The sequence below is a fragment of the Pseudophryne corroboree genome, chromosome 3 (genome assembly GCF_028390025.1).
Source record: "Pseudophryne corroboree isolate aPseCor3 chromosome 3, aPseCor3.hap2, whole genome shotgun sequence".
Lineage (NCBI taxonomy): Eukaryota > Metazoa > Chordata > Amphibia > Anura > Myobatrachidae > Pseudophryne > Pseudophryne corroboree.
In genome coordinates this window covers 230,786,906-230,800,473 of record NC_086446.1, presented here as the reverse complement: position 1 = coordinate 230,800,473, position 13,568 = coordinate 230,786,906, and the positions used below count along the sequence as shown (strand labels likewise).

The 13,568-nt window shown below is 44.4% G+C and overlaps 1 protein-coding gene across 1 annotated transcript in view; it reads right to left on the bottom strand.

The window, feature by feature from the left end:
* Positions 1-12,522, bottom strand: part of B4GALT5 (beta-1,4-galactosyltransferase 5) — a 49,426-nt gene extending 36,904 nt beyond the window's left edge. Inside the window, exon 1 of the mRNA XM_063958885.1 lies at positions 10,881-12,522. Coding sequence (XP_063814955.1) covers positions 10,881-10,986 — 106 coding nt within the window. The 5' untranslated portion in view covers positions 10,987-12,522. The remainder of the gene's footprint in view (positions 1-10,880) is intronic.
* Between the last annotated feature and the right edge of the window lie 1,046 nt (positions 12,523-13,568).

Here is a 13,568-nt window from a genome sequence, read left to right as displayed (position 1 = left end):
GTATATCTGGAAGCATGAGGGCATATCTGGCACTGTGGGGCATATCTGGCACTGTGGGGCATATCTGGCAGCATGAGGGCATATCTGGCACTGTGGGGCATATCTGGCAGCATGAGAGCATATCTGGCACTGTGGGGCATATCTGGAAGCATGAGGGCATATCTGGCACTGTGGGGCATATCTGGCACATCTGGCATTGTGGGGCATATCTGGCAGCATGAGGGCATATCTGGCCCTGTGGGGGCATATCTGGCAGTATGAGGGCATATCTGGCAGCATGAGGGCATATCTGGCACTATGAGGGCTGTGTACGGCTAGAGCTGCATTTTCCACCCTAGGCTTATACTCGAGTCAATAAGTTTCCCCAGGTTTTTGTTGTAAAATTAGGTGCCTCGGCTTATATTCGTGTCGACTTATACTCGAGTATATACGGTGTATATATATATATATATATATATACATTCAAATAACAAAACTGAAACAGCTGTAAGGGGTCTTGCACCAAACTATTTTACAGAATCTGGAATCATATCTAGTACAAATATTTATGTAACCTTAAATGTTATAAGAATAGTTACTGAGAATTACGCCAGGCATACAGAAGACATCCTACAAGAACAGATACTAAGAATGACATCGTGCATGCGGAATAAAAGTTGTCTTCCATAAACACTGAATAAGTAGATGTGTAGAACTATGCCTGGTATAGAGGACAGAGTGGTGTTTATCAACTAAAGAATGCACACTTACTGTAGGGAAACACTACACAGGGCAATAGAATAACAAATAAAAAAGTATCATATAGAGAGCAGGGAGTGAGAGGTCAGTTGCATCCGCTCACTGACTCACTGAATATTAATTCACAAAACGTCATGCTTGAAGGTCTTCCAGAAGGCTGACGTCAGTCGAGCAGACAGGCCAGCAATCCGCACTATATTAATCTGTTTAATCTGCCTCATGAAAATGGGCAAATCAATTCTGTGAAGGTCATATCACTTGTTACCACATATATACAGCTCCGTTGGCTAAAATCAGATATAGCCGACTGACAGAAAGGGAACACTGAACTTCAGAAAGTTTAAGGACTATAGAAAGAGGTTGCTGGTAGTCTGCTACCCACCAGTATGCAGTCTTGATACACAGCATCTGTAGATACTGTCATAATTATTGTGAATGAAAAATGTGAAGGTTCTAATCGATAAAATGCTGTGCAATGAATCCTCTGAGGTCTGTCTAGCTTGCATTTTTCAGCCATGTCTTTATAGCATTAGACTGATCTCATTTCATTGCCTGGGATATAACTGAATGAGTATCCAGAGGGCAGCTCTGTGGGCTATGTTTAAGAAGCAGCGGCTTTTGTAATCCTCCACTTCCCGGCAGGTTGGAGTGCCACTAACATTCAGTATAAAACATCCCAGTCTTTACACTTAAGCTGGGTACACATGCCAACTGCCGAACTCTGCAGTAATGGCTGGAGGGGACTGGTTCTTGCTAAATTTCCAAAGAAGTGGAGACAAGCAATCCGTATTGGTGCACATAAATACTTTCTGCTTAACAATTACAATATAACATTTATTATCATAACCCATTGAAATATTCTAAAAACTTAAAAATATGTTGCTTATAAAAGTTATACTGTAATTGTTATGCAGAAAGTATTTCTGTGCACCAATACAGATTTCTTGTCTCCACTTCTTTAGAAATTTTGCATGTTGAACCCACATCTGTGGTGGCAGGGACCAACTGCTGGAAGGCTGATATCTCTGGTTCATAGTAGAGACAAACTGACAGTGTCCACCAAAAGGGGAGAGTCCCAGCTTTTGGAGTATACTGTCAGAAAAACTCTACAGACAGAACCTGAGATATCTGTATGAGAAGAGCAAATACAGGTTGAGTATCCCATATCCAAATATTCCGAAATACGGAATATTCCGAAATACGGACTTTTTTGAGTGACAGTGAGATAGTGAAACCTTTGTTTTTTGATGGCTCAATGTACACAAACATTGTTTAATACACAATGTTATTAAAAATATTGTATTAAATGACCTTCAGGCTGTGTGTATATGAAATGAATTGTGTGAATGTAGACACACTTTGTTTAATGCACAAAGTTATAAAAAATATTGTATTAAATGACCTTCAGGCAGCGTGTATAAGGTGTATATGAAACATAAATGCATTCTGTGCTTAGATTTAGGTCCCATCACCATGATATCTCATTATGGGATGCAATTATTCCAAAATACGGAAAAATCCAATATCCAAAATACCTCTGGTCCCAAGCATTTTGGATAAGGGATTCTCAACCTGTAACAGGCTCGGATGGGGACCACTGCTTTGAATTCGGATATCTCTGGTTTCCCAGGGCTGATTTTCAAAAATCTGGTACCTCTGGTAAAAGGGGACCCGCAGCTATCAGCTTATACTCCCGGGGCCCTTGGGCAACTGCCTATTGAGCCCATACGAAAAGACAGTCCTGCACAAGCCCTTTAAAAAGAAAATAACAAAGGAATAAAAAAGTGAACAGTTAGTCACAGAAAGTCAGAGTACGGTCATACCCAACATAAAGCCCCTCAGGATACTAAGGGAAGGTGCCCTGGATTTTATGTTCCTGCATACAGACCATTGTCAGGGAGTATATTTCTGCACAGAAGGAAACATGCCACTCTCTGCTGTGCTGTTGCAGGGTGCATTCAGACCGCAGGAGCCCACAAGCTGGCATACTGACAATTCTAACAATATGTTTCCCAGCAGAATGAAGGGGGTGACAGCAAAGTCATGTGTGTTGTCCTTATAAAACAAGAAGAAGTTATTGCAGGGATAGCCCGAGGTCACAGACTTCCTAACGGAAAAGAGGGTTAAAGCCAGCAACATAGTAAATACATTGAAAAAAGACGGAAACCACGTAAAGTGTATTGAAATAGCCAGAAATCATAGTAAATGCATCTAAAAAGTGAGAGTTGTGTACATGCAGACTGTAACACAGACCTCAAACATGTTTGCCTATACTGAAGGGTAACTGTACACTGTTGCAACTGCAAGAAGAGACATCTACAAGCATCCCCAGTTTGTTGGTGGTGGGAGGGAGGAGGATTAAAAACATACAGTATGTGTTATGTATTGAGTGTATATATTAAAAGAAATATGTCCAGAAGACTGTACAAATACTAAAGTGATCTCCTGAACACGAGAGAGAGAGAGACAGAGACAGAGGGCCAGATGTACTAAGCCTTGAAAAGTGATAAATATCACAGTGATAAAGTACCAGCCAATCTGCTCCTAACTGTCATTTTTCAAACACAGCCAGTGGCATGGTAGTTAGGAGCTGATTGGCTTGCAGTTTATCACTGTGAAATGTATCACTTTTCAGGCTTAGTACATCTCCCCCAGAGAGAGAGAGAGAGGTGGGGAGAAACAGACTGAAGGATTATAGAGAGAGAGTGTATAAATACTGTAAAGATCATGCTTTAGGGGCTACTCATCACTGGGGGCTGAACTGGCACCGTTTATTAAGTATACAACTCGCCGTGAGTTGCAGAAGTGGATACATTAGTGGAGCAACTCAGTATTCCTCCGGTGCAAGGACAGCTGCAGATACTTACCTGTGCCCTGAGGTCCCGCACGCATATAGCCAAAGGTAGCACAGTGCGGTGCCTGTAGAGGGATCTACTTGAATCCCGATCCCTCTTGCATACCCTCCAACATTTTAAACATAAAAATCGGTACAAATTAGGAAAGGGGCGTGGCCACAGGTAAAGGGGGTGTGGGGGTGGCCATGCCCCTTTTCCTATACTTTCAATGGAAGTTTGGAGAGCCAAAAACCGGTACAGACCATAAAAAAAGTACTGTACCTGCCAAAAAGGTACGGTTGGAGGGCATGCTCTTGGATCCACTTGGATCCCAGTATTGGATCCACTTGGGTCCCTCTTGCATACCCTCCAACATTTTAAACCTAAAAATCGATACAAATTAGGGAAGGGGGCGTGGCCACAGGTAAAGGGGATGTGGCCATGCCCCTTTTCCTATACTTTCAATGGAAGCTTGGAGAGCCAAAAATCGGTACAGACCATAAAAAAAAGGTACTGTACCTGCCAAAAAGGTACATTTGGAGGGTATGCTCTTGCAACCCCAAACTTCCATCCCATGGGAAGGAGTAGGGCTCAGAGAACCAGCAGCATCTGAAGATATTGTTGGTTCTCGCACTTTGTTTCTAGAGTTTGCTGGATACTAGATGGCCCTATCAGGCTCCTAATAATGAATGGCCCTATTACGTGTGAACAGAACCTTGTCGCCTGCGGTCTGAATGTCATGACCCGGATCATGACTAAAAGGAGCTGATGAGTGGGGACAGTAGCGCTTGGAGGTGACATCATCTGTCCACTGTGCCCACGTCCACCGAGACAGAAGACCCGTGTCACTGGAAGACCCAGTCTGGTGTAAACGGCGATGATCCGTGAATAGCCCGCGTCTGTCAGCCAGGTGTGATGGGGGTAAGCACTAAAACCCCGGCTTTAACCGATGTTCAGTGTCCGGGGTCCTAGCCAGGTTAAAGTCGAGGTTTATGTCTGAAAGGTGTATAAGTGGACAAAGGATGACCCTAACCTGTGAGGCCTCTATGTATTTTGCTGACTTTATGTGAACCTAAAATGTAGTTGTGAAAGGGCAGGGAGCGAGTCGTAATTTTAGGGTGTGTAAGTCTACAAATGTGGAGGCTGCAGTGTAAAACAAGCAAAATAGAGATATAACGAAAGAGATAGCCAGACATTATAAAATAATATTTATTAATGTATGTGGCCAGCCCCCAATATTAAGGATTCCGTATCACCCAAATGTATTATTACAGAGTCGACGGGACAGGGGCACATGCCGCCATAAAAGGTGTTTTGTCTTGCTGGAAGGGGCATGGCCATGCAATAGTACCCCCAATTAAAATTACACCGCACAATAGTGCAATCTTAGTCACATTACACTATACAGTAGTGAGGTCATTCCGTGTCAAATCAACACACTTTTTGTTAAAATTTTACCTCACCAGCTCAGATTTTGTTCAGATTTGGTTTATGGAGAGTATATATGTAGTCTAAGAAAAATACAAAATTTTATTTAATATCTCATGCAGTTTATTATTACCAGTTATTTATATAGTGCACACATATTCCGCAGCGTTTTATAGAGAATCTTTGGCCATTCACATCAGTCCCTGCCCCAGTGGAGCTTACAATCTATATATTCCCTACCACATGTACACACACATTCACGTTAGGGTTAATTTTTTGTTAGGAACTAATTAACCTACCTGTATATTTTTGGATTGTGGGAGGAAACTGGAGTACCCAGCGGAAACCCACGCAAGTACGGGGGAGAATATACAAACTCCGCACAATGCAGTTTCCAAATTATGGCCATGTAAAGTTTTTAAAAAAATATGTCAAAAACGCACAGCCAGCATATTTTCAACTCGCCACTGAGTCATTGTCAAACTATCTTCAGCTAACATTGTTGATTGACTAATACAATGTCAAATATTTCTATTCAACATGATTTATATAATTAAACTAATGAAGCCATCAAATCTATTATTACCTATTACAATGTGCTTGGCTCTACGCCTAGTAATATTATAGATGGTGTATAATGTGCTTGGCCCTACATCTAGTAATATTATAGATGGTATATAATGTAGTGTCCACGCTAGGCTGTTTTAGCAGGGCACCATGCCCTGCCCGATTTTTTTAAGGGCAAAACCCGCCCTGCCCTTCTGCGGCGCTCTGCTAAAACAGCCGCCGCTTTTTGCCCCTCTCAGCGTGTAAAGATGCCGCGCACATGCGCGCGGCATCCATTGATGCTGTCAGAGAGCTTGGGGGAAGCCCAGCACCTTCGTAGGTGCTGGGTACGCCCCCAACAGTGACTGCGCCGGCCGCCCACGCCCCCGTCTGTGGACTGAACCGCCCACTTGCATTACGTGCAAGTGGGCACACCCCCTAGTTGCATAGCCACACCCCTTTTTGGCGCGCGCTTGTGCCCCTAACGGACCCGCGCCCTGCCCTGCCCGTCCGCTAGAGTGAACACTATAATGTGCTTGAATCTAAGACTAGTAATATTATGGGTGGTATATAATGTGCATCGCTATATGTCTAGTGATATTATATATGGTATATAATGTGCATCACTATATGTCTAGTAATATTATAGATGATATATAATGTGCATGGCTCTATGTCTAGTAATATTATAGATGGTATATAATGTGCATGGCTCTACATCAAGTAATATTATAGATGGTATATAATGTGCATGGCACTACGTCTAGTAATATTATAGATGGTATATAATGTGCATCACTATATGTCTAGTAATATTATAGATGGTATATAATGTGCATGGCTCTACGTCTAGTTATTTATTTCATTTTTTACTTGAAGCCCGAGGTGCGGTGCTTCTTCACCCAGTGTCTGTGACCAAACGTGCTGGGGGCATAGGTTCTTGGACCCTCTCCGAAAGGAGAAGGGCCCCGTTACTCCCCTACCCCTCAGAGCCAAAAGGTCTACTGATTGGAAAAAGGGACTGTGGGTCCCCCCTTGCCGAAGCGCAGAGGGACCCTCGGGTATCCCCAGGGTTGGCCGAAGCGTCCCCCTGGGACCGAAAACAGCGTCTGGTCCTCCCCAAATGGAGAGGACCTCAGCAACTTAGGGGAGAGGGTGGCCCATAAGGGTCTCACCTAAACCCCAAACAAAAAAACGAAACGTGACAAAACTCTACAAAAATAAGTGCTTGTGTCTTACACAGGTACGTCTAGTTATATTATAGATGGTATAAAATGTGCGTGGCTCTACGACTAGTAATATTATACTGTAGATGGTATATAATGTACAAGGCACTACGTCTAGTAATATTATAGATGGTATATAATGTGCTTGGCTCTACGCCTAGTAATATTATAGATGGTATATAATGTGCCTGGCCCTACGTCTAGTAATATTATAGATGGTATATAATGTGCTTGGATCTAAGACTAGTAATATTATGGGTGGTATATAATGTGCATCGCTATATGTCTAGTGATATTGTATATGGTATATAATGCGCATGGCTCTATGTCTAGTTATGTTATATATGGTATATAATGTGCATGGCTATACGTCTAGTCATATTATAGATGGTATAAAATGTGCATGGTTCTACGACTAGTAATATTATAGATGGTATATAATGTGCCTGGCCCTACGTTTAGTAATATTATAGATGGTATATAATGTGCTTGGATCTAAGACTAGTAATATTATGGGTGGTATATAATGTGCATCGCTATATGTCTAGTGATATTGTATATGGTATATAATGTGCATGGCTCTATGTCTAGTTATGTTATATATGGTATATAATGTGCATGGCTATACGTCTAGTCATATTATAGATGGTTTAAAATGTGCATGGTTCTACGACTAGTAATATTATAGATGGTATATAATGTGCTTGGCTCTATGTCTATCAATATTATAGATTGTATATAATGTGCTTGGCTCTACGCCTAGTAATATTATAGATGGTATATAATGTGCTTGGCCCTATAATATTATAGATGGTATATAATGTGCTTGGATCTAAGACTACTAATATTATGGGTGGTATATAATGTGCATCGCTATATGTCTAGTGATATTATAGATGGTATATAATATGCATGGCTCTACGACTAGAAATATTATAGATGGTATATAATGTACAAGGCTATACGTCTACTAATATCATAGATTGTATACAATGTGTGTGGCTCTATGTCTAGTAATATTATAGATGGTATATAATGTGCATGGATCTAAGACTAGTAATATTATAGATGGTATATAATATGCATCGCTATGTGTCTAGTCTAGTAATATTATAGAAGGTATATAATGTGCATGGCACTACGTCTAGTAATATTACAGATGGTATATAATGTGCATCGCTATATTATATGTCTAGTAATATCATAGATGGTATATAATGTGCATGGCTCTACTTCTAGTAATATTATACATGAGATATCATGTGCTTGGCACTACGTCTAGTTATATAATTAGACAGTATATAGGCCCTCATTCCGAGTTGTTCGCTCGCTAGCTGCTTTTACCAGCATTGCACACGCTAAGCCGCCGCCCTCTTGGAGTGTATCTTAGCTTAGCAGAATTGCGAACGAAAGATTCACAAAATTGCGAATAGAAATGTCTTAGCAGTTTCTGAGTAGCTCGACACTTACTCTGCCACTGCGATCAGTTCAGTCAGTTTCGTTCCTGGTTTGACGTCACAAACACACCCAGCGTTCGCCCAGACACTCCCCCGTTTCTCCAGCCACTCCCGCGTTTTTCCCAGAAACGGCAGCGTTTTTTCCACACACACCCATAAAACGGCCAGTTTCCGCCCAGAAACACCCACTTCCTGTCAATCACACTCCGATCACCAGAACGAAGAAAAATCCTTGTAATGCCGTGAGTAAAATACCTAACTTTTGAGTAAAATAACTAAGCGCATGCGCTCTGCGAACATTGCACATGCGCAGTAAGCGACTAATCGCAATATAGCGAAATTCGGCAACGAGCGAACAACTCGGAATGAGGGCCATAATGCGCATGGTTATACACTATGTCTTGTTAAATGGGTGTAGTATGGTATGCCGGCGGCTGGGCTCCCGGCGACCAGCATACCGGCGCCCGACCGCCGGCATACCAACAGCATGGCGAGCACAAATGAGCCCCTTGCGGGCTCGCTGCGCTCGCCACGCTGCGGGCACGGTGGCTATTTTATTCTCCCTCCAGGGGGGGCGTGGACCCCCACGAGGGAGAAAAAGTGTCAGTATGCCGGCTGTCGGGATTCTGGCGCCGGTATACTGTGCGCCGGGATCCCGACAGTCGGCATACTGAAGACCACCCTTGTTAAATTATAGACAGTATATCATGACCACATCTGGTAATATTTCAGACTTTATATTTATCATTAAGTATTTGTGGCATTTTCCACAAAAACACCAGTTTTTGGAGATACCAGCAAGAATTAAGTACAGTATCACCCAAATGTATGGCAGAGGGACATCAGCCACGGTTCCTCCATAACCAACAACAGCTACAGTCCCCATAGGATTCCGATATCTGCATCGGTCCCTCCATATTTGACAGCAGTCGCAGCCCCCACAGAAGGATATGAGAGGCAATCACGAGACAGCCTGTCGAGATTCCGACGGTCACAATGCCGATGCCAGAATCCCAACAGGCGGTGAAAAGTTGCTGCCAGAATACTGGCACCACGGGCTTTTCTCCCTCTGTGGGTATCTAAAGGCCGGTACACACTGGTCGATATATCGGCCGTTCTCTTCAACGGCCGATATATCGCGGGACGGTCAGCCAGTGTGTACGTCCGATACGTCTGTGAACTCCGTCGTTCACAGACGTATCGCGTCGTCCCCGCAGCACAGCCGACGGCCAATATATCTACCGATATATTGGCGCATCGCTGTGTGTAGCCGTACACATGCTGCGGCGGCCGGCGGTGATTGACAGCTGAACTGGGTGGGCGTGTGTACACGCCCGCCCAGTTCATGACGTCAGTCCCCGACGGATCGGGCAGTGTGTATGCTTAACACACTGCCCGATCCGTCCATAGATATATCTGCAGATCAATTGATCTGCAGATAAATCTATTAGTGTGTACCCACCGTAAGACACCCAAAGAGGGAAAATATAGCCTGGGCCTGCAGCGAGCACGAAGGGCTTTCTGACAGCCGGGATGCTGCTGTCTGTATCTTGAAGCACCTCACTGCATACCCCATAGGTTTCTATGGGAGATGCAATGAGATCAGATTTACCAAGCTCCGAAATGCAAAGCATTTTATAATGTGGCTCCACAACAAACGCCATCTGAAGATGGAGTTGTGCTACTGTGGCCTATGGGCTACAATTCACAGAAGTCACTTTAAGGGATTCCTCCAAAAGACCTCCCATGGCCCAGTGACGTGCGGTGGGGTGAGGCAGAACCTATCCTGTCATACTAACGTTTGTGCTAGAGTTTTGACTACATCAAGTATATAAAAAATACAAAGAATATGTTTGAAATATCTTCTTTGCATTATTGTAATAATTTTTATAGCCAAAACTCTGGAGTAAAAATTCTATGGCAGGTGAGGCAGTGCCTCACCTGGCTAACTTTTCCGCACATCTCTGATCAAAACTCACCAAATTTCCAGGAGTTTATACTGCTGCACCTGTGTATAATGCCCAGATGTACGCTTTGGGTCATATATTGCATGTAAATCTGGCTCTGGTGCTAGTCAGTGCCTCCTGAGCTATTTAGCTCACCGCACGTCCCTGCAATGAACGCTGGTCGTGCGTGGTCCGCTGACCGCATAGGAAGTCCAGGCACAGGAGTGAGCACATCACCGAGTCGGGCGCCTTTCTGAGGCCCTGCCCCTCAATGCGTTCATTCACAAATTCCAGCGGTATAATCGCAAATTGTAATGCAATTTTGGACACTGATATTGTGCCCAGAACACACTGCAAATGTAGTTATTGATAAATGTTCCCCGTAACAATAATTCAGGCAATATATAACATTCAGTACACACTGCCAGCTGTACATACTGCAAAGGGCAATTATTTGACAAGCAGTATGTAATGTGCAAGGCCCTACATCTAGTTATATTGCAGGAAAGGGTTCTATGTCTACCTATAATAGAGGTTTATACTCATGCAGCATATAAAGAGCATTGCTCTGAGTCTAGTAATATTAAATGCAATTGTTAAATGCTTCCTTCTTTCCAGTAGCAGCATAGTCTGCCATTAATGCACACACACACAATATTCATGTCAGCACTATAGAGAAGAAAATGTAAACCATACGGCTTTTACCTATGCCTGGAGCAGCGTAGATGAAATAAAGGAAGGAAGAAGACAATGAGAAGAGAAAGAGGACGGCCAGCAGGGAACGGTTTGGTATCAGGAGGTGCTTCCTCATGGCAGGGAAGAGGATTTATATATGCGGTATGTAAAGGAGAAACGTGCAGTTCCTGGAAAGCCTAGCAAGTCACAGCCACATATCGGGGGAGATCACGGGGGTTCCTTATATGAAGTAGGCTGGCTCCACAGATCACAGGGGGATCCAGCAGAGGTTCCCGAAAGGAAAGGAAGGTGATGCCACAATTTACAGGAGGATCCTGATATGAAGGAGGGTAATTCCACAGATTACAGGGTACTCCTGGTATGATGGAGGGCAGTTCCACAGATCACAGGGTACTCCTGGTATGATGGAGGGCAGTTCCGCAGATCACAGGGTACTCCTGGTATGATGGAGGGCAGTTCCGCAGATCACAGGGTACTCCTGATATGATGGAGGGCAGTTCCACAGATCACAGGGTACTCCTGGTATGATGGAGGGCAGTTCCATAGATCACAGGGTACTCCTGGTATGGAGGGCAGTTCCACAATCACAGGGTACTCCTGGTATGATGGAGGGCAGTTCCACAATCACAGGGTACTCCTGGTATGAAGGAGGGCAGTTCCACAGGTCACAGGGTACTCCTGGTATGATGAAGAGCAGTTCCACAGATCACAGGGTACTCCTGGTATGATGAAGAGCAGTTCCACAGATCACAGGGTACTCCTGGTATGATGGAGGGCAGTTCCACAGATCACAGGGTACTTATGGTATGATGGAAGGCAGTTCTACAGATCACAGGGTACTCATGGTATGAAGGAGGGCAGTTCCACAGGTCACAGGGTACTTATGGTATGATGGAGGGCAGTTCCACAGGTCACAGGGTACTCCTAGTATGATGGAGGGCAGTTCCACAGATCACAGGGTACTCCTAGTATGATGGAGGGCAGTTCCACGGATCACAGTGTACTTATGGTATGATGGAGGGCAGTTCCACAGATCACAGGGTACTCTTGGTATGAAGGAGAGTAGATCCAAAAATTCCAGGGGGTTCCTGATGAGGAGGCGTACAGCTCCACAGATCACGGTCTCAGATGCTCTTGTTATTAGAGGGCAGTTGTACAGATCACAGATATGCACAGCCTGATATGAAGCAGGGTAGTTGCAGGGATCATATAGGAGGATGTCTGATATTAATGAGTGAACGATCACAGGGAGCACCTCACATTTGCGGCATGGTTCCACAGATGTCACAGAGACAAGGACCGAGTAGCGGGAGATCCCTGGATAACATACAGATGGAGGCAGATTCACGGCAGACTGCCTGTCAGAGACTGCGAGACGGTGGTGACCCCTGCGATGTGCCCTGGGAAGGTGGGTGTTGGGGAGGGAAGACAGGGGGCTCCCCTAGCTCCGGCCAGCGCTGCTGAACATGAATGGTTATGGTAAGGATAGAACTGCTGGGCGGGTGAGATAGATGGGATGCAGGAGGTGCGGCCAAAGAAGCGGGTGTGCCAAGAAGGAGATAGATAGCGATGGCGGGTGTGGTTGGAGGCAGGGGGCGGCTCTATCTCCCCCGTGTTATACAGCAGCAGCAGCGGGCGGGGGATGTCTGCAGATTGCTGCTGCTGCTGCACTGAGAAGGGAATGGCCAGAACACCTGTAATCATTGCTGCTAGTGTTACATGCACATTGGATGATGTGTTCTCATCTCATGTATCATCTGCCAGTCCTTCTGCATGGAGGAGGTGGCGTGTAATTACAGACCTGAACATTTGTTTCCCTAATGATTTATTCATAACATGGGGCAAATACGCTTTTAGGCATTTATTTTCCATTCATTATGTAATTTGAACAAGACATATGTAAACTAATTGCTTTGGCCGTTATGGGTCACTTTACGTTGTGGCATATTAGCAAAATTTAGTGTACGTTGCTGCAAGTGTCACCCTTTGTCCAAAAATGCAATACAACAAGAGATTACATTAGCTATGTAAGAATGTGTGGTAAAAAAAACCACACACACACACACACACACACACACACTCTCAGGGCCCCCATCTGGGTCTGGACAAAGAGGGGGCCAGGTGGCAGCGGTATGGTAGTAGGTGCCGGCAGTGCCACATTTCCCATTATGAACGTGAGGTATGTGCATATGGGCGGCACTTGTTTTGGGGCGGCACTTGGATGCTTGTGTTGATAACGTCAGCCCAAAAAATATAAGTAACTACAATATTTCTCTTACGTCCTAGAGGATGCTGGAGACTCCGCAATGACCATGGGGTATAGACGGGCTCCGCAGGAGACATGGGCACTATAAAGAGCTTTTAGTATGGGTGTGCACTGGCTCCTCCCTCTATGCCCCTCCTCCAGATCTCAGTTAGATTTTGTGCCAGAGGAGACTGGGTGCACTACAGGGGAGCTCTCTAGAGTTTCTCTGATTAAAGAATTTTGGCCCTCATTCCGAGTTGTTCGCTCGCAAGCTGCTTTTAGCAGCTTTGCACACGCTAAGCCGCCGCCTACTGGGAGTGAATCTTAGCATAGTAGATTTGCGAACGAAAGATTAGCAGATTTGCGAATAGACAGTTCTTAGCAGTTTCTGAGTAGCTCGAGACTTACTCTGCCACTGCGATCAGTTCAGTCAGTTTCGTTCCTGGTTTGAC